The sequence below is a fragment of the Chiloscyllium plagiosum genome, chromosome 25 (genome assembly GCF_004010195.1).
Source record: "Chiloscyllium plagiosum isolate BGI_BamShark_2017 chromosome 25, ASM401019v2, whole genome shotgun sequence".
NCBI classification, from domain to species: Eukaryota; Metazoa; Chordata; class Chondrichthyes; order Orectolobiformes; family Hemiscylliidae; genus Chiloscyllium; species Chiloscyllium plagiosum.
In genome coordinates, this window is record NC_057734.1 from 16,680,934 (window position 1) to 16,701,235 (window position 20,302).

Consider the following 20,302-nt stretch of genomic DNA (forward strand, 5'->3'; position numbering starts at 1 on the left):
TTTGGTATGCTTTCCTTTATTGGTCAGAGTATTGAGTACAGGAGTTGGGAGGTCATGTTGCGGCTGTACAGGACATTGGTTAGGCCACTGTTGGAATATTGCATGCAGTTCTGATCTCCTTCCTATCGGAAAGATGTTGTGAAACTTGAAAGGGTTCAGAAAAGATTTACAAGGATGTTGCCCGGGTTGGAGGATCTGAGCTACAGGGAGAGGCTGAACAGGCTGGAGCTGTTTTCCCTGGAGCGTCGGAGGCTGAGGGGTGACCTTTAGAGAGGTTTACAAAATTATGAGGGGCATGGATAGGATAAATAGGCAACATCTTTTCCCTGGGGTTGGGGAGTTCAGAACTAGAGGGCATAGGTTTAGGGTGAGAGGGAAAAGATACCTAAGGGGCAACTCTTTCACGCAGAGGGTGATACGTATATGGAATGAGCTGCCAGAGGAAGTGGTGGAGGCTGGTACAATTGCAACATTTAAGAGGCATTTGGATGGGTATATGAATAGGAAGGGTTTGGAGGGATATGGGCCAGGTGCTGGCAGGTGGGACTAGATTGGGTTGGGATATCTGGTCGGCATGGACGGGTTGGACTGAAGGGTCTGTTTCCATGCTGTACATCTCTATGACTCTATGACCTTTTGAAGTATAAAAGGCAGCAACCTAAACGTGCTTTCCATTGACTGATGAGGGTTACACTAAACACTTGCATGTTTATCTCAGATACAGTGCATTTAAAGTAATTCACAGGATGTGATCCCTTTGAAATGTGAAATCGCATAAATGCAAATCTTTATTAAATAAAACTGTTCAGTATTATAAATTAATGAGTTGACACCATGTTTGTTACAATAGCGTTAATTGCATTTCTTCCCCATATCATAGCTTCTGAACGTCTGCAGGCTTATGCTAAAGACTCATTTTGTTTTCATTAACAATGAGTTAATTACACATGACTTTAAAGTTTTCTGATGCCAATTCACTGAATATTCTGTTTTTGAAAGATTTGAAAATGCTCTCTCCCTCTCTTTCCTTTGCAGCTCCTCTGTCCTGTTTGCAGCCTCACTTACTCCCCAGCCCCCAGTCTCTCTGCCACATGGGCTCCCAGCCTCACTCTTAACAACCGACACTGCCTCAGGCCTTGATGACCCCACACCCTCCAGCCTCGCATCCTCTGCCTGTGGAAGTCGCACTACCTCTGGCCCCGCAGCCTTGCTTACAGCCAGTGTTCAACTCCTATGCAGCTTCTCTCCTACGTTATCTGCTGGTGGTTACCATGAGCCTATGAACGTAAACTTGAGAGAGAACCAGTCTCACGTTTGAGGAGCAGCTCCTCGCAGTTTCTGTCCATTCTGTTTACAGGATGACTTTCCTCTGGTCATCCCTGTGATTGAACCTTCCCAAGCATTTTTGGGGAAGTTGCTCTGTGTATTTTGAGTATCTCCTACTAATGTGCACCATTCCTGTATAACCTCCTGTGAGTTAATGGAGCTCTCTGCCAATAAGAAATGCAGTAATCCAGCATCACCAGTAACACAGTGACCAACAATATAATGTAGTTGGATCTCCTTGTTGATGAATTTTACGTGAGTGAAGTGAGGTGGAACTGGAGTGCAGTCCTCAAAATGTCTTGGTTCGACTCCGAGTAACTTATAGTTGTCAAAATTAGGTCTAGGCCTTAAATGTTGCCTAGCCAACAATGCTCACCCCTTTAGAATGAATTTTTAAAAAAAACCTCAGGCATTAAGTCAAACAAACGATAATATTTTTGATTTGATCTTGGTGTAAATGCCTGAGTTGCTCCAACAACACCCTGAGCAAGAAGTCATGAGAAACCAAGTTAGGATTCCAGGTTTTGGTTGTAATTTTCATAAGGGGAAAATATAATTCTTCTTCTTAAATGAAGTGAAGCTGGTGATCAGGCTTGGCTGTAATAATCCTCCACATCCGAATGTCCTGCTGCCACTCCAGGCCTGTACTTGTAGAATGACCACTTGTCTGAGGAATGACTGATTGCTGGCAACCATGATGACATACCTAACTAAGGATCAACATCCAGGTTAGCAGAGTAAACAGTATATGGATGGAGAGAAAGCCTAAAGGTCACTTTACTGTTTGTGAAATAATTCTCAAAAAGATTGCAGAGATAAACTCCATTTTGGAGTATTGTCTTAAAACTAAACTAATGGGAAATGTGTTACAGAAGCACAAGTCATGAAGAGCTTCCCAAAGCTTTCACTCCCTTTCGAGATTTGTTGTTGTCTGAAAAGGCAGGAATTTACTTAAATTGCAAACTGATGGATTAAAAAAGAGTAAAGGATTTCCTGCAACCTAGCTGCATAAACAGAAGCTCAATAAATCTCTTAGACCAGTTTTCCTTTTCTTGAATTGCAGCTATCAGGCATTGTCACCCTGCAAGGAACCCAGTTCCATTCTGGCTGCATCCCCCAGAAAGGAACATGTACAAAGTCAAGCATCAGTATCCTCACAGTCAGAGATGACCCCTTCCAGTGAGCAGCCGAGCTTCTTTCAGGATCCAAGAAATATCAATTATGGCCTTTCAAGTTATGAATTGGAATCGCCAGATGATACAGACAGTCTCCAGTCCACTGATCCATCTACACAAAATTGTCCACCTTCCCAGGGATTCTCATTTTTGGAGGTAAGTGAGGGTATCTGGAAACAGCACAAAATCATTTCTTTGTATACACTTGTTGAGCATCAGTCCTGAGAGGAAAGCCCAGACAGGCAGTAAAATCCTGTAATTGTGCTAACTGTATACTATGTTTGGTAACTGTGAGGTACTTGATGGCTAAGAATGGTGTCTTTTCCATTTTTTTTCTCTTTAAAAGCAGTGAAACTGAGAAACAAGTCTCAAGTGGCATGTGGACTTGCAGGTACATGCAGAGCTAATGAGATCCTCATGCATAATTGAACAGAAAAGCAATCCTTAAATTGGACATAGTGGAAGAAGATGGGCTTTATTTATTTCAATTTTTCTCCCTTCCTATTCTTTTTCAAGATGGTCAAGTGCATGTATAGGAGAGGCCCTCCAGTGCATTGCCCATTCTTCAAGTGTGAGTGTGTGCGTGCGCACAGGAAGCAGGCACACCATGATGTTATTCTAGAGGGTCCAAAGTAAAACAAAAATTTCTATTAACCATTTCCATATCTATTGAACTGTAGTAGGATCATGAGCAGAAACTATAGCTGAAGTCACCCACCTCCAATCTACGGTGTCCTAGTTGATGACCTGCTGAGTTAAGTTAACTGAGCCCAACTCTGATTGAATGTCTTCCTGGACAGAATGTTCTATCTCCAACCCCACCTTTTCCTGTCTCCACTACTTTGAGAACCAATAAACAAAAGTGACCAAAATAAATGAAAGACAGATACACTTCTCTTCCAAATGTCCCAATGATTGCCATGGGCATCGCACAAGAACAATGTTATGGAAATTATTCTTTGAAGACTATAGACTAATCAAAGTTGGCAACACTTCTTCATGTCTATGTAGATCAGCACTAAGTAATGCATTTACTGAGTAAGTTGGAAAAGAGAGTGATGAGTTAGATCTTACACTAATCATTAGAAGGTAGTTCAGTGACTGACCCTATGGAGGAGGGCAAACATTGTAAGTTGCAGTTGAAATGTAGAAAAGGCTGACTATCTAATACAGTAAGCAATTAAGTATACCTAAAGCATTTAGTTGTTATTTTTAAATTAGAGACAGGCTGATACAGAGGTTAACATTTTTCTTTTAACCTCTGGATCCAAATCCACCTCCAAAGACTGGCAAGGTGCAGTGCTTCCAGGAAGTCAAACTCTTTCCATTAACCAGTCAGGAATTGTGAATGTTTCTAGTGGAATGCTTCCTGCATCACTCGGTCTGGAATCAAGTTCTCCTGTAGACCTTGAGAACCAACAGCAAAGTTAACCCTCTGCTGCAGTACTGAGGCAGTGCTGCAGTGTGTGAGGGTACCTGTTGGGTTAGATGGAAATGAAATTTGTTGTACCATATTGAAGAAGAGCAGGGTAATTTTGCCCAGTCTCCTGGTTGTTATTTATCCCTCAATCAACATGGAAAGCACAGATTCTCTGATAGTTGTCCTATGTTATTTTTTGTGGGATCTTGCTGTGCAGATATTATCTACTATAATGGTGACTGTACTTCCGAAGCACTTAATTGGCTGGAAAGTATTTTGAGATGTCCAGTGGTCATGAAAAGCACTGTATTTGCTAGTTTTTTTTTGTTGAGAAATACAAAATTACAAGATTATGCAAAAGCAGCCACCAAGTATGTGCAAGCTGCTTGAATGAGAATATCAAGTAAACCCACTTGTCTCTCTCTCTCTCTCCCCACAGCCTGGTGAATGATTTCCCTTCATATATCTATTCAAGCCTCTTTTGAACCTACTTGCACTACCTTGTCAGGCAATGCGCAGGATTGCTGATGATCATAATTCACTATTTACAAATGCTTGCATTGTGTCACCTCTAATTGCCCAGCCTATAAACGTATCCCCTATTGTTTCTGACAACTCTGCCACTGAAGAGTTTCTCCCTGTTTATTTCCTCAAAGCTGTTCATGGTTTTGGACTTTTCTAAATCTTCAGATCTTCTCTTAACATTCTGTTCAATCTAGCAAAATCCATTCTCTTCTTGTTATAGAAATATCTCATCCCTTGTGAGATCCTTCATATACACCCAGTCAGCCTGCTGTAATAAATCTCTTACCTACACCCTCCCTAAGGTCATGACGTCCTCCCTAAAATGTGATTCCCAGAATCAATCACAGTCCCTCAGCTGAGATTTACCATAAGTTCTTAACTGTACTTCATGTTTCCATAAAGCCAAAGATCCCTTATGTGTCTTTAACATTGTTTCCTGCGTTAGTGCCTGATGTTGATGTTTAATTGAGAAATGTGATATGGTGTTCACATTAATGCCCTTCACGGCAATGAGTACAAAATAACTTGTACCCGGGGAGATAAAATTGAACTTGAATCTCGACAGCAATCTTTCCAAATATCTCTCCCTCAGCCCGTTACCACACTGGACAGCTGTGCTCAGAAGAGTCGGATACAGCTTGGCAGGAAAACGTTACGTCGGGCACCAACAAAACACAAGAAATCAGGCTTTGGAGACCAACCTGATGGCACAGATCAGTTCCTCCACAGGACCGACGATTCCTGGATGTATAAAGATTCCACAGGTGAGTTAGCACTATACTAGGTGGGAGACTGGGTGAGTTTTACTAGTTGAAACAGTTGCAGTAGACCTATTTGATTCTGTTTAGGTTGTTCTCTATAAAACAAGCACAACATCAAAGTAGGACAGATGCTGGAAAACCAAACTATGCTGGAAATATTCAGCAAGTCAGGTAGCATCACAAAAAGCTAACCCCCCAAGTTCACTGGGTGATAGGGAAGACAATTGGAATGTTGGCCTTTGTTTCAAAGGGAATGGAGTGTAAAAATAGGGCACTCTTGCTTTAAAAAAAAATGCACAAGGTACAATTTAGGCTGCACTCAGAATACTGTGAATCACTTTTTTCTTTCCTTATCTAGGGAAAGATATATTGGCATAGGAGGCAATCCAGAGGAGGTTCACCAGATGAACACTGGATATGAAGGGGCTTTCTGTTAAGCAGAGGTTTGGATGTTTTGGCCTCTACTTTAGAAGAATGAGAGGTGCCCTTATTGAAAAGTAAAACATTCTTACGGAGCTTGTTAGGGCTTGTGGAAGAGTCTAGAACCAGAGGGCATCATTTCAGAGTAAGGGGTCACACATTTAAGACTAAGATGAGGAAGAACTTCTTTGAGGGGGCAGTATATTCATGGAATTCTTTATTGCAGAGGGATGTTGAGGGTAGGTCATTAAGTATATTCAGGGTTGAGATTGACCATTGTTTAATCTGTAAGGGATTCAAAGGTTCTGGAGCAAAGCCAGGAAATTGGAGTTGAGGATTATCAGGTTAACCAGATCTCGGTGAATGTTGTAACAAACTCAAAAGGCTGAATGGCCTACATCTGCTGTTATGTCTCATGGTCATTTATGGCGACAGAAATAGTTAACATTTCAGTTTGATGATGTCTCATCAGTTTTTGATGACAAGTCATCAACCTGCAGCATTAACGATTCTCAGTTGCTTTCAGATATTGTATTTGTATTGCATCAGTCAGTTCTGTATAGGTTCCTTGCTGTTTGGTTTTATTTGCTGTATGTTCGTTATCTGTGCATCTCTAATCTAATGTGGAGAGGATTAGGTGAGAGCATTGTGACCGGCAGTCAGCATCACCAAGTGGAGAGGGTGAGGGCACTGTGACGGGAAATCAGTGTCACCGAGTGGAGAGGGTGAGGGCACTGTGACAGGGAGTCAGCATCACCAAGTGGACAGGGTGAGGGCACTGTGACAGGGAGTCAGTGTCACCGAGTGGAGATGGTGAGGGCACTGTGACAGGGAGTCAGTGTCACCCAGTGGAGAGGGTGAGGACACTGTGACAGGGAGTCAGTGTCACCGAGTGGAGAGGGTGAGGGCACTGTGACAGGGAGTCTGCATCACCAAGTGGAGAGGGTGAGTGAGGGCACTGTGACAGGGAGTCAGTGTTACCGAGTGGAGAGGGTGAGGGCATTGTGACAGGGAGTCAGTGTCACCGAGTGGAGAGGGTGAGTGAGGGCACTGTGACAGGGGGTCAGCATCACTCAGTGGAGAGGGTGGGTGAGGGCACTGTGACAGGGAGTCAGCATCACCGGGTGGAGTGGGTGAGTGAGGGCACTGTGACAGGGAGTCTGCATCATTGGGTGGAGACGGTGGGTGAGGGCACTGTGACAGGGAGTCAGCGACACTGGCTGGAGACGGTTAATGAGGGCACTGTGACAGGGAGTCAGTGTTACCGAGTGTTGAGGGTGAGTGAGGGCACTGTGACAGGGAGTCTGCATCATTGGGTGGAGACGGTTAATGAGGGCACTGTGACAGGGAGTCAGTGTCACTGAGTGGTGAGGGTGGGTGAGGGCACTGTGACAGGGAGTCAGTGTCACCCAGTGGAGAGGGTGTGTGAGGGCACTGTGACAGGGAGTCAGTGTCACCCAGTGGAGAGGGTGGGTGAGGGCACTGACAGGGAGTCAGTGTCACCGAGTGGAGAGGGTGAGGGCACTGTGACAGGGAGTCAGTGTTACCGAGTGGAGAGGGTGAGTGAGGCCACTGTGACAGGGAGTCAGCGTTACCGAGTGGAGAGGGTGAGGGCACTGTGACAGGGAGTCAGTGTCACCGAGTGGAGAGGGTGAGTGAGGGCACTGTGACAGGGAGTCTGCATCATCAGGACATGCACAAAAACATGGGAGGAGCATACTGCCAAGTTGAGGCAAAAATTAGGCATTTGGGTGCCCCATTCACTCTCCATTTCTGGTAAAGATCTGGTCATCAAGTGAGAGGTACTGTTGGTGATGTTGTATGTTTGTGGCGCAGATCTGGCCCAATTCCAGACGTGTGTGGTTACTGTGACCCGAGCCACCTTTCACTTCAGCTGGAGATTAAAGATGTACCGTGTCGACAGGGATGCTCTGGACAATGTCCTTGATGGAATGGGATGGGATGGGGGGGTAGGGGGGGCGGTGGATTTCCAATGCCTCCCTCATCCTGATGGCCACGTTTGTGTGCAGCTGCACGAAGCTGTGCGCAGACCCTCGATATGCAAATACTAAGTGTCTCTACGTACTGAGATTCTACCTGTCCCCAGTGTTGCAAAAGATGGGACTGGTCTTGATGTCACAGAACCCTTCAATTAGTTGGACTGTTCCATATCCAAGAGAAACACCTTTGACCACAAGTCCATCAGAAAGTGGTTAGCATATCACTTCCTTGAGATCCTGTGGGAAAAGGAGAGGATGGGTCCTTTCGGTGATTCCAGAATAGACTGTCAAAGTCCTTTGGCGGAATGCCACATCAACAGAATTTCCCAACAAGCACCAAGACATCACTTGGCTGTTGGTGAGAAGGGCACTGCTTGTGAGATCCTTCATATACACCTAGTCGGTAGGGCAGAAATGGCTAACACGAGGGGTCATAGTTTTAAGCTGGTTGGAGGAAAGTATAGCGGGGATGCCAGAGGCGGGTTCTTTACACAGAGTTGAGAGAGCATGGAATGCGTTGCCAGCAGCAGTTGTGGAAGCACGGTAATTGGGGACATTTAAGAGACTGCTGGACATGCATATGGTCACAGAAATTTGAGGGTGCATACATGAGGATCAATGGTCGGCACAACATCGTGGGCTGAAGGCCTGTTCTGTGCTGTACTGTTCTATCTTCGGTCTGCACCACCACACGCTGCCTTCAGTGCGGCTGCAGGGAGGCGGGTGGGGTAGAGACTGTCACACATCTCCTCCTGGAATGTGTCTTTGCAAAGGACATCTGGTGAAAGACGCAATAGTTCTTGTCGTATTTCATCCCGAACAGCTCCGTGATGCAGGACACTGTGCTCTACGGTCTGTTCCCTTGGGCACGCACCAAAACAAACATCATCTATGCCTGGAGGAACATCAACTTGATGAAAGACATGCCTTGGTCTTCCCAAAACTTGTTGATCTTCCAGAGCCGAAAGTTGACCCCGACTGAGTGTTGCAGACTGGCACATTCCAAGGTCCAGGACTATGTGCTGAGGGACACACTAAAGCTGGGGGGCAGCTGCTGCCAAGGGGCAGTGGAGAAAGACCACTCTCTGAGGTCTTCCTGCTGAAGGTAAATGGAGGTCCATTCACTAAACGGACTCTCCTACTCCCTCAAATATATCTAAATATTTGTGTTGTATGTGTAAGAGAGGTCTTTGGTTTTTTAGATAGAGTCAATGTTTTTGTTTATTTGTTTGATATGCAACTGTAAAGAACCAAACTGCTTTTGAGACAATGTATATATATAAGGAGATTTTTTTATGAATAACGTATATTTTTGAAATTCAAAAAAATGGTTGAGGGATAGTTCTGTGACTGGTTGCTAGTGTAATGCTCATACACGAAGCAGCTCCTGCCTTCGCACCAGTAAGTGGGAAGAGGTAGGTTCATTCATTATTCTTCGTAGGGTACATCTCAGTTCCGCCATCGTGAGATAGAAGCCGGCAGAGGTTGACTCTGTCCCCACAAGGAGGGAAGAACATAAATCCAAACAGTCAAACTAACATTTTTTCTTGTTTTCCCCATGGCTCAAAGAATGTGGTAAGGAATACAGACCAGTGATATACCCAGTCAATACAAAAACCTTATTAACTGATCTTAGACCAGGCAGCAATGAGGTGTTCCAATTGGTCTCCGACTCTAGATTAAAAATGGAAGGGGAAAGGAAAGGGCCAGGATTCCTGACATGTTCCCCTTTGCTTAAAACACATGTGTATGAACATAAGGTGACAGCAAGATCTGGCTCAACTGTGATAGCCCTGAAATTGAATAATTTTCTAATACATCCACACTCAGACATACACAATATGTTCAAAAGCAAAGTTTTAAGGATAAGGAATCTCACATACTGTGACCTGCCACCTATTCGATTAGTCAGAAATAATGATATGGGGAATGTAAAGAGGGGCAAGAAAAGGGGACCCATCACATTATTGTCATGTGTGAATTACTGTTTCTCTAAATTCTCCTCATCAGAGTCCAGGCCAACTGTACATGAAGAATTGATTGATGAGGAGGTCGTAAGACCCCAGAAGCTTACAATATCTCAGTGTCCAAGAGTTGCAATGTTTCCTGGGATGGACCCCTCAGTACTAAAGGTAACATTCTCTGAAAATACTTGTAAAATTTGTGAGAAGATTTGTAGCTCAGGTGTTCGTTGCTGTGGTTCTGTTCGCCGAGCTGGGAATTTGTGTTGCAGACGTTTCGTCCCTTGTCTAGGTGACATCCTCCGTGTTTGGGAGCCTCCTGTGAAGACAAACCCAACATCTTTGTAATCATTAAAAACACGGAAATAGAGAATACACACCGGATCAGCAATGCCACACTCACAGGAATCCGATTCACTAGAGGGGAAGAAAAGGACAACCAACTCCCATTCCTAGACGTGATGGTACACGGAGAATTCGCCACAAAGGTTTAAGGGAAAGCCACACACACCCAGACCAAGTCCTAAACAACGAAAGCAACCACCCCAACACACACAAAAGAAGTTGCATCAAGACACTATTCAAAAGGGCCACAACACACTGCAGTACACCAGAACTGCAAAAAGAGGAAGAAGAACACCTATACAATGTATTCGCCAAAAACGGATACCCCCGTAATTTCATCAACAGATGCCTAAGGGAAAGACAACGGAACGAGGACATGCCGCAACCCAAAGGACTAGCCACACTACCATACATCAAGAGCATTTCCGAACTGACAGCCAGACTACTGCGACCACTAGGACTCATAACAGCACACAAACCAACAGCCACACTCAGACAACAACTCACCAGAACGAAGGACCCGATACCCAGCAAAACCAGTGTAGTGTACAAAATCCCATGCAAGGACTGTACAAAACACTGCATAGGACAAACAGGAAGACAGCTAATGATCCACATCCATGAACACCAACTAGCCATGAAACAACACGACCAGCTATCCTTAGTAGCCACACATGCAGATGACAAGCAACATGAATTCGACTGGGACAACATTATAGGACAAGCCAAACAGAGAACAGCCAGGGAATTCCTAGACGCATGGCATTCATCCACAGATTCAATCAATAAGCACATTGATCTGGATCCAATATACCAACCACTGCAACGGACAGCTGGAAGTGACAACCGGAAGCGGCAGATTCAAACCACTACAAATGCCGAAGGAAAGATCACAGAAGCGCTTCACAGGAGGCTCCCAAGACTGAGGATGTCACCTAGACAGGGGACGAAACGTCTGCAACACAAATTCCCAGCTCAGCGAACAGAACCACAATACTTGTAAAATTCCTTTAAGCTTGTCGAGCATGCCAATAGGTCACCAGCGTGACCTCGCACTTAAATCCTTACTGATACAACATTCCAGCTGCAAGGTATTTTCCACTGAACACAGATCAATGCTGGTGAGGCGTTGGTGATTCTAGTACCATAATATAGTTTTATTAACTTAAAACATTGAGCTATCCTTGGGAAAGACTGTGCATGCAAGAATCTGTATCTAATACCACAAAACTACATTTGCGTCATGAAGACTGTTTGGAACGGATGGTTTCCCAGGTTTATTTTTAAGGCTTCTGTCCTTTGTTCTACAAGCATGTTTCTTTCTGAAAGTCCAATTTCAGTTAATCCTAGGAGTCTTTCTATGTTCCACACAATGGCACAATGTCTGGCATTTTGAAGGCAAGCACTGAATTAGGAATCTTCAAATAGATATTTTTCATTCTTGAATATAGTCTCTTAAATTCCATTTCCTGCTTGGAATAACTGGCTTTCTAAATAAATCTTCATGATAAGATTGAAATTTTAATTTCCATTCCGTCAGTTATTAGCATTGTTGAGCTTCACTCGTTTTAATGATTTCAGGAATATTCACTAAAGCTTATACATTGTCTTCTGTAAAGTATTATTTACGCAGTATTTAAAGAAGAGTGAACATAGATGCCAGCTGTGAGCCATTAGCTGGTACTGTTCATGTGTTAGTCAGACATTGTAGATTCAAGTCTGACTACATAGACTTAAGTTTATTAGTTAAGATGACATTCTAATGCAGTGCCGTCGATAATGCTGAATTTTAGATGAGGCGTTATATAAAAGCTCCAGATGGTAGAAGCAATAAAGCCCATATCACAATTTGAAGATGACCAGAGGAGATTAGCGTTCATATCAGTATGAATATTCATTCAACACCTAAACCAGATAACCTGGAAATTATCCTATTACTGTTTGCTACATACAGATTGAATGTCCTGTTTCCTACGTTTACAACAGTGACTATAGTTTAGTATTTATTGAAACATAAAATGCAGTCAGGTCTCCTAAGCTGAAAAAGGGGCTTTTGAAAATGTAAGTACTTTGTTTCTAATGGCTCAATGAAAATAGTGTTTAGTGGAAACAGAGAGAAGGTACTCGTGATGTTGAATATGTGAAGCTGAGTGAGCAGACGTCTGCTGGAGTTGTTGAAAGGAAATTACAGTTGGCATCAATATTCCCGTCCTGAGAAATAGGAATTAACCAGGTGTGTGTGAGCATGATTGAGGACCCGGTCTCTGGCAGCTGCTTGGCTGAGTTGTGTACAAAAGGGAAGCCAGTGTTGATTATCTGTTTAAATACTTGTTATATTGAGATAATTGGTTATGTAGTTGAATGGATCGATATAAAGGGGAAACAAATGGGATTATGTGGAAGAAGCTGTAAGATTGAGAAGTTTAATAAACTCTGTCCACAAGAAATGGTCTTGGTTTCTGTCTCATCAACTCGCTTGAATCCAAATTGATATTGGTGGCAGGAGATGGTTGCCTAAAGGTGATGATGAGAAATAAACGGTTCTTTTCAGACTGAATGTTGTAATTTAAGTTATCTTTGAGAAGAATGGCTTAAATAAAGTGTAAACTGCTGGAATCTGATTTCCCAGTGAGCCTTATGATCAGTGGGGAAAAATAAAATGGAGATATGGATAAACATTATTACTCTGCCAAAACAGATTATAGACATATCATTGTCATCTGCTTCCAGGAGCAAAGTAAGCTGTAAACTTCTCAGAGCAAGAAGCCCAAGCTTTGGAGTTTAACAGACTTCATTCAAGATTGGCAAGAGTTTGTTTAGAGATTCCCAACTCAGTGCTTGTCTTTAAATGTATGGACTATGCTGAAGTGTCAAATATGGATAGACTGCCAGCAATAACTGAAGCTAGATTTTCAGAATGTAGCACACTATTGGAGCAAATATCTGAAACCTTAAAAACGTATACTCTGGGAAAACACTTGCTCCTAATGGCCTATGTGACTCAAATGGGACATTCCATACCACAAAGGATAGACAATAGTGACAATGTCAGACCATCTAGATACAGGTCAAAAGTGTCAACGTGAAGGGGAATCATTACAAAATGAGGATAGAGGTACCTCCAACAAATGTAACAGACAACAGGAATTAAGTGACTATAACAGAAGAATAAACCTCAGAAATGCCTGGCATGTGGTCAATGGATGTTTTGGATGTAACTCGAAATACCATCATGTAATAGAATGACAAAGGTGTTCAAAATTACACATCTCACGGTAGGTATGGAAGGAGAAGATGGTGATACTGATCAGGCAGAGGGAATTGTAGTAGTTACAAAAAGCTTCAGCTCAGTCATTAATGTTTTAGCCACAGACTAATTTCACTGTTGGACAGTGAATGCACACCCATAACCTGTTCAGTGGATTAGTTGAAATGATGTCTGGGTTCTTTATATAATAAGGACCAAATAAGTTAGGGAATTTGAGAGCTCTGTCTGCTTCAGGCTTGTGGATGACAGCATGCTGAAGTCTCTTAAAAATTAATAGTGATTCCTTGTACCAAGGCTGAGGTAAACCACTTTTTGGGCACAGATGTACTATCATGTGAAATATTTTTATTGTTGAGCAGGCCATTATAGCAAAGGCTCAACCAAACTAAACATGGACATGACAAGGTACTTGTTTTTGAGAAGTCAGTGGACTTACAGTTTAAACAATCTGAATATACTGTATTTCTCTAACCAGAACCTAACTTCATGAATTACATTATTAAATGGCTTTAATCACAATATTAAGCAGCTGTTATTAACATCAGTAGATAGGAGTGTAATGGATAAAAAGGCCAATTGTTTTAAAACCACTTTAGCAGTTCATCCATCCATCCTCTCAAAGTTAAAAACCTTAATAAACGATGCATGAGTAAGGGATGATGAGTACACTATGCTATAGAAAAGACCAGCAGTAAGTGAGATCTATGTAAAAAATATGTAGGAACAACTTAATGGTTCAAAATAAATTTCCCATCAGCAAGAGACTTTTAACTAAGTTGTAGCAATAGACTTGAAGATGTAGGATAAGGAAAAAAAATACTTTCAACTTGGTCTTGGTAAACATTACATTTAGTCAGTCTACAAAAGATATAGTAAAGAGGAAAGAGAGTAACAGTGGACAAGGTATGGAGAAATGAGAAGGGGACATGACTGAGGGAACTGGTGAAATTCCTAACTAATGGGGATGGGTGTGGTGTTTTGCTGGATGTTGTCCTTTGGCACTAGAGAACCTGTTTCCACAGGATGCATTGATATGCTGTGGAGGACAATGTACTGTATTGGTTTTGAGATCCTGCGAAGTCAGGACAGGGTATCCTGTCCAGTGTGTATCAGGGACACCTTGTGGTGAATGAGAGAAATGCAGAAAAAGTCTTGCTTTGTTTCCTTTCATACAGTAAATACACTGCCCCGACTGTACTTGTAGCAAAGGGGAAATGCAGCCAACTATACTAGATTTGTGCCAAAGCCAGTTGGTAACAAGCTGTTAAAAAGCAGGTCATACAACTGCTGCAGAGGGAAGTAACAAGTCAGTGTTTCAGGTTAATGATTTTTTTTATCAGATTTGATGATGAGCGGTCAAATTAAATTCTTTTATTCCCATAGGTGTTTCCACTATTTCTATTATTATTATCAAATAAAGGGATCCATCTCAAAATTCTTCTGACCATGTCAGAACAAATTATTTCCAGTCTTATGAGACTTTATTTTAGACACTTTTTATTTGCTTGTGGGATGTGGCTGCCCAGCATTTATTGCATGTCCCTCCTTGTTCTTAAGAAGGTGGTGATGAGCTACCTTCTTGAACGGCTGCAGTCCCTATGTTGTAAGTAGACCCACAATGCTATTAAGAAGGGAACGACAGGATTTTGACCCAGTGACACTGAAGAAACTTCCTGTTTACCTTCTGTTCAAATGAACATTCAGCAGAATTCAAAGAATAAGAAGGAAAAATTAGCCAAGACTTTGTGTTGTAAGCTATAGAGTGCATTTAATTCACTGGTGTTAATGGAATAAATATCTAGGTTTTAAAGTTGGAAGGAATAGATAATGTAGAGACAGGCATATTATTCAACTTGAATTGTAAGCCTAAAAGTGAAAGTCAAGTAATGTATAATATTAAGTAGCGTTGTGGAAAATTGAGGATGGAAAGATATTTTGTGGGTGTACTAATTAAATTCTCAGTAAGAGTGATTACCACTTTATCAATTAACACCCTTGAGAGGAACTGGATGAAGATGTTGAAAAGAATAGTACTCAAGATTATAAGAAAAAAGACTTCTAAAGATAATGAGGCCTTGTGTGTAATATTAATGACCATACCTTGAGATCAAAAGCTCTGGATTCAAGACCCATGCCAGAACTTGTTGGGCATTGGAAATGAGTTTGTATTGTGGCCAAACAGATTGAATGTCAGCCTATAAATCCTTCCAGTAAGCCTGATGGAGCAGGAGAGCTTCCTGGTCAGCTGTCCTGCAGAAGACAATGGTGAATTACGACAGTACATGGTCCGCAATTTATATCAATCCCAGGGAAGGCCATGGCCCAACTGACCCCAGAAACCTGGAAGGGAGAAAAGAGATAAGAAACACAATTGAAACCTTACAGTTCCTGAGCTGCTGGATTTATGAAAATTTCCGAACTAGAATGTATAAGCTAGAGGGTGAGGTTAAAACATTATCAAGTTTTGATGGTTTTATTTTTCTAAGGCAGGAATAATGCTTAGGTTCCTCGCAAGATTAAATGAGTGACTTAGAGTAAGTAATGAACCAGCTTATTTAGAGTCCTGGTGGGTTAAGTGGTGCTTTCTCATTGATTCTCTTTCCTCATTTCCATCTATTGAAATAGAGTGGCTGTGGTTCGCACACATCCATTACTGACTGTATAATTCAGGTTTAAATACTGTCACACACTTCTCATTCAGCACCAGGCCTGCAGTGGCTGCCGCCTTCTGGAGTGAGTAGATTGTACCCAATGTCACTGTGGTTGTTCCGAATCACTCCTGGTCTGTTTCTATCTCGCTCCTTCTAGGCCAGTCTGCGGAGGAATAGAGCAGAGAATGACAATGATGAAGATGAATCAAGCTGTGAGCAGCATTGCAGATCTTGCAGCCCTCCTGCTCAGCAAGGGCTCAGGGTGATGCCGTCTACAAATAATAAAGGGGAAGGGTAAGCAGAGATGTTTTCAGTCTGTTTAAACTGTCTTTCAACTACAACTTCCGGAGTATTTTAAGCTCCTCTGTTCTCTCTCTAATTTCCTGAGCCAAGCTGAGAAACCTGAAACAGGATTTGCTCCCAACGTAACTCGATATCTTCTTCCAGAAGGCACATCAGTAGGAGTTAACTCTTGCTCATGTTCTCCTCCTTGTCTCTTGAATACTGTCTCTTGAAATGGGATCCATTGCTAGATGCACAAACTGTCTGTCTGGGTTTGGACAGCTTCAGGGGGCTCAATCTGTTGTACAAAGCCAATCCATAATTGTGTTACAATATCATACTTTACTTCCAGCTATCTTTTACTCTCGGCTGTATATGATTATGATGAACTTTGGAATTTGCATTCCTCCTTTTAGGTCAGATGAAATGCCTCCTCCATGGTTACAGGAGCTAAAATCAAAGAAAAGACTGAGTCAGCATCAACCAGACAAGGTAAGATTTAATGAACTGCTGCGTGCTTGTATTCATCAAAGTGTGATCCCTGTCTGACACTTTGCTGCTTGGTACAATTTGAAAATGCAATGAGGTTTTGGTCTGTTCCAGGAAATGAGCCTAATGATTTATCGTTGAATAACACCCAGTCACTTCTGGAATAATAATAGGAGAGAAAGAGCAGCAATATAATAGTATGGAGGAGAGGTAGGAGCAGCTAAAACAGCAGCCAGATTGAATTGGGAATAAGCAGCAATATCCATTTGATGCAACCATACTGTCTCAGACCATAAAATAGCAAGGACAAACAAAAAAAAAACAAGTGACAACAAAAAAGTCAGTACTTTGGCCATTTGATCAAAGCCTGTCAGCTACAGAGATTTCTTCCAGAGGGCAGCAGAAAGAAGGATCATTCTAGGGTGAAGTTGGATGATGGATGGTATGGAACGTTGCAGATAAGATACAGTGTATGACAAGACAGGTGAGAGTGATGGACCAAGGCAGCAGATTTCATGGCAGATGTATCTACATGGAGCACACAGCAAAGCTGTATACTAGCTGTTTGCTATGATGGTGTAGCAGGTGCTTTACAAAGATGGAATGGGGATCAATTTGTTATTCAAACTGAATTTGTCCACAATTTCCAGAACTTGGATTTCTTTTCTACATGAATGCTATCCCTACATCTTTACTTCACAAAATCACAAATCTTTTTAGTGGTGTCAGTTTGGATTAAGCTATATGGGTAGATGACATGGTTAATAGCGTGGATCGAGAATTTGAAAAAGAAATCACAACCAAGTGAACGTTTGCAGAAGAGCATCTGTGATCATCCTTCATTGTTGATCATCATCACAGTGACAAGAAAAGCAGTGATAACTGGGACAAATGTGCAAGATGATTGAATTTCTAAATGTAGAGAGTTCTCCGGTCTTGTACAATCAATCCCTGAAGAAATGATACATACAGAAAGGAATAATTAAGTTTCTCGTGGAGTACTAGGTGATCTTCTGAAAATGGCTTAAGAACATTGTTGGAGCAGAATAGTATGTCCTATCTAAAACTGAACCCCAGCCTCCAGAGCATGAGAGCCATTTGTTTGACCATCAGGACTTTTACTTGATGAGAATATTCCATCTATACAAACTCCTGATGCTACCTGAATGTCTGGTTTGTGCATGGGCCAGCTTTGCAGATGCACATACAACAAAGTAACAGCACCAGATACACCACTCAGGTGTTACTAATACAATGGAAAACTGTACACCACAATCTATTAAAAGATGACCAGTGGAGTGCCACAAGGATCAGTTTGAATTTTTGTCATTTACATAAATGATTTGGATGTGAGCATAAGAGGTACAGTTAGTAAGTTTGCAGATGACACCATAATTGGAGATGTAGCGGACAGCAAAGAAGGTTACCTCACATTACAACAGGATCTTGATTAGATGGGCCAATGGGCTGACAAGTGGCAGATTGCGTTTAATTCAGATAAATATGAGGTGCTGCATTTTGGTAAGGTCCTAGAGAGTGCTGCTAAACAAAGAGACCTTGGAGTTCAGGTTCATAGCTCCTTGAAAGTGGACTTGCAGGTAGATAGGATAGTGAAGAAGGCATTTGGTATGCTTTCTTTTATTGGTCAGCATATTGAGTACAGGGGTTGGGAGGTCATGTTGCGGCTGTACAGGACATTGGTTAGGCCACTGTTGGAATTTTTCATGCAATTCTGGTCTCCTTCCTATCGGAAAGATGTTCTGAAACTTGAAAGGGTTCAGAAAAGATTTACAAGGATGGTGCCAGGATTGGAGGATTTGAGCTATAGGGAGAGGAAAAAACAGGCTGGGGCTGTTTTCCCTGGAGCACTGAAGGCTGAGGGGTGACTTTATAGAAGTTTACAAAATTATGAGGGACATGGAAAGGATAAATAGACAAGTCTTTTCCCTGGGGTGGGGGAGTCCAGAACTAGAGGGCATAGGTTTAGGGTGAGAGGGGAAAGATATAAAAGGGACTAAGGGACAACTTTTTCTCGCAGAGGGTGGTGTGTGTATGAAATGAGCTGCCAGAGGATGTGGTGGAGGCTGGTACAATTGCAACATTTAAAAGGCGTTTGGATGGGTATATGAATAGGAAAGGTTTGGAGAGATATGGGCCAGGTGCTGGCAGGTGGGACTAGATTGAGTTGGGATATCTGGGGGGGATGAACGGGTTGGACTGAAGGGTCTGTTTCTGATCTGTACATCTCTATGACTTTAAGTCACCTAGTCTATTCAAAACCTCAGGGAAATATGCCAACAAAATCCAAATATTGTCAGTGCCTATAAGTCAGTGTATTGGGATAGGGTACTTGTTATGAAGGTGTAGGCGTACTGTACCTTTATAAAGAAAAGGCACAGTGGTTAGCACTGCTGTCTCACAGTGCCAGAGACCTGGGTTCAATCCCCGCCTCAGGGGACTGACTGTGTGGAGTTTGCACGTGCTCCCCGTGTCTGCGTGGGTTTCCTCCAGGTGCTCCGGTTTCCTCTCACAGTCCAAAAATGTGCAGGTCAGGTGAATTGGCCATGCTAAATTGCCCGTAGTGTTAGGTAAGGGGTAAATGTAGGGTTATGGGTGGGTTGCGCTTCGGCGGGGCTGTGTGGATTTGTTGGGCCGAAGGGCCTGTTTCCACACTGTAAGTAATCTAATCTAATCTAAAAAAGCTAGCAAGGGCAAAGCACAGAGTCCGGAACAAGGTAACAATGTACCACTTGGTCGAAACAGCAGCATCTGGGCCATGAAACAAAAAAAATCCACCATTTCAATAGACAATAGGTACAGGAGTAGGCCATTCTGCCCTTCGAGCCTGCACCACCATTCATTATGATTATGGCTGATCATCCTCAATCAGTATCCTGTTCCTGCCTTATCTCCATAACCCTTGATTCCACTATCTTTGAGAGCTCTATCCAACTCTTTCTTAAACAAATCCAGAGAGTGCGCCTCCACTACCTTCTGGGGCAGAGCATTCCACACACCCACCACTCTCTGGGTGAAGAAGTTTCTCCTCATCTCTGTCCTAAATGGCCTACTCCTTATTTTTAAGCTGTGTCGTCTGGTTCGGGACTAACCCATCAGCGGAAACATGTTTCCTGCCTCCAGAGTGTCCAATCCTTTAATAATCTTATACGACTCTATCAGATCCCCTCTTAGTCTTCTAAACTCAAGGGTATACAATCGCAGTCGCTCCAATCTTTCAACATAAGATAGTCCCGCCATTCCAGGAATTGACCTCGTGAACCTACGCTGCACTCCCTCAATAGCCAGAATATCTTTCCTCAAATTTGGAGACCAGCAGTGCACCCAATATTCCAGGTGTGGTCTCACCAGGGCCCTGTACAGCTGCAGAAGAACCTCTTTGCTTTTATACTCAATCCCTCTTGTTATGAAGGCCAGCATGCTATTAGCTTTCTTCACTACCTGCTGTACCTGCATGCTTGCCTTCATTGACTGGTGTACAAGAACACCCAGATCTCTTTGTACTGCCCCTTTACCTAACTTGACTCCATTTCGGTAGTAATCTGCCTTCCTGTTCTTGCCACCAAAGTGGAAACCATACATTTATCCACATTAAACTGCATCTCCCATGCATCTGACCACTCACCTAACCTGTCCAGGTCACCCTGTAATCTCCGAACAT

At 42.7% G+C, this 20,302-nt stretch overlaps 1 protein-coding gene across 3 annotated transcripts in view; it reads left to right on the top strand.

Moving 5' to 3' along the window:
- Window positions 1-20,302, top strand: part of LOC122562605 — a 230,626-nt gene that overhangs the window by 206,286 nt on the left and 4,038 nt on the right. For 2 of the 3 annotated variants that reach the window (XM_043715585.1, XM_043715586.1), the window contains exons 7-11: window positions 2,390-2,657; window positions 5,039-5,210; window positions 9,638-9,759; window positions 16,010-16,146; window positions 16,551-16,626. In XM_043715585.1, the coding sequence (XP_043571520.1) occupies window positions 2,390-2,657; window positions 5,039-5,210; window positions 9,638-9,759; window positions 16,010-16,146; window positions 16,551-16,626 (775 nt within the window). Of the gene's footprint in view, window positions 1-1,035; window positions 2,363-2,389; window positions 2,658-5,038; window positions 5,211-9,637; window positions 9,760-16,009; window positions 16,147-16,550; window positions 16,627-20,302 lie in introns of those variants that run through there. The other variant, XM_043715587.1, reaches the window with a different exon arrangement.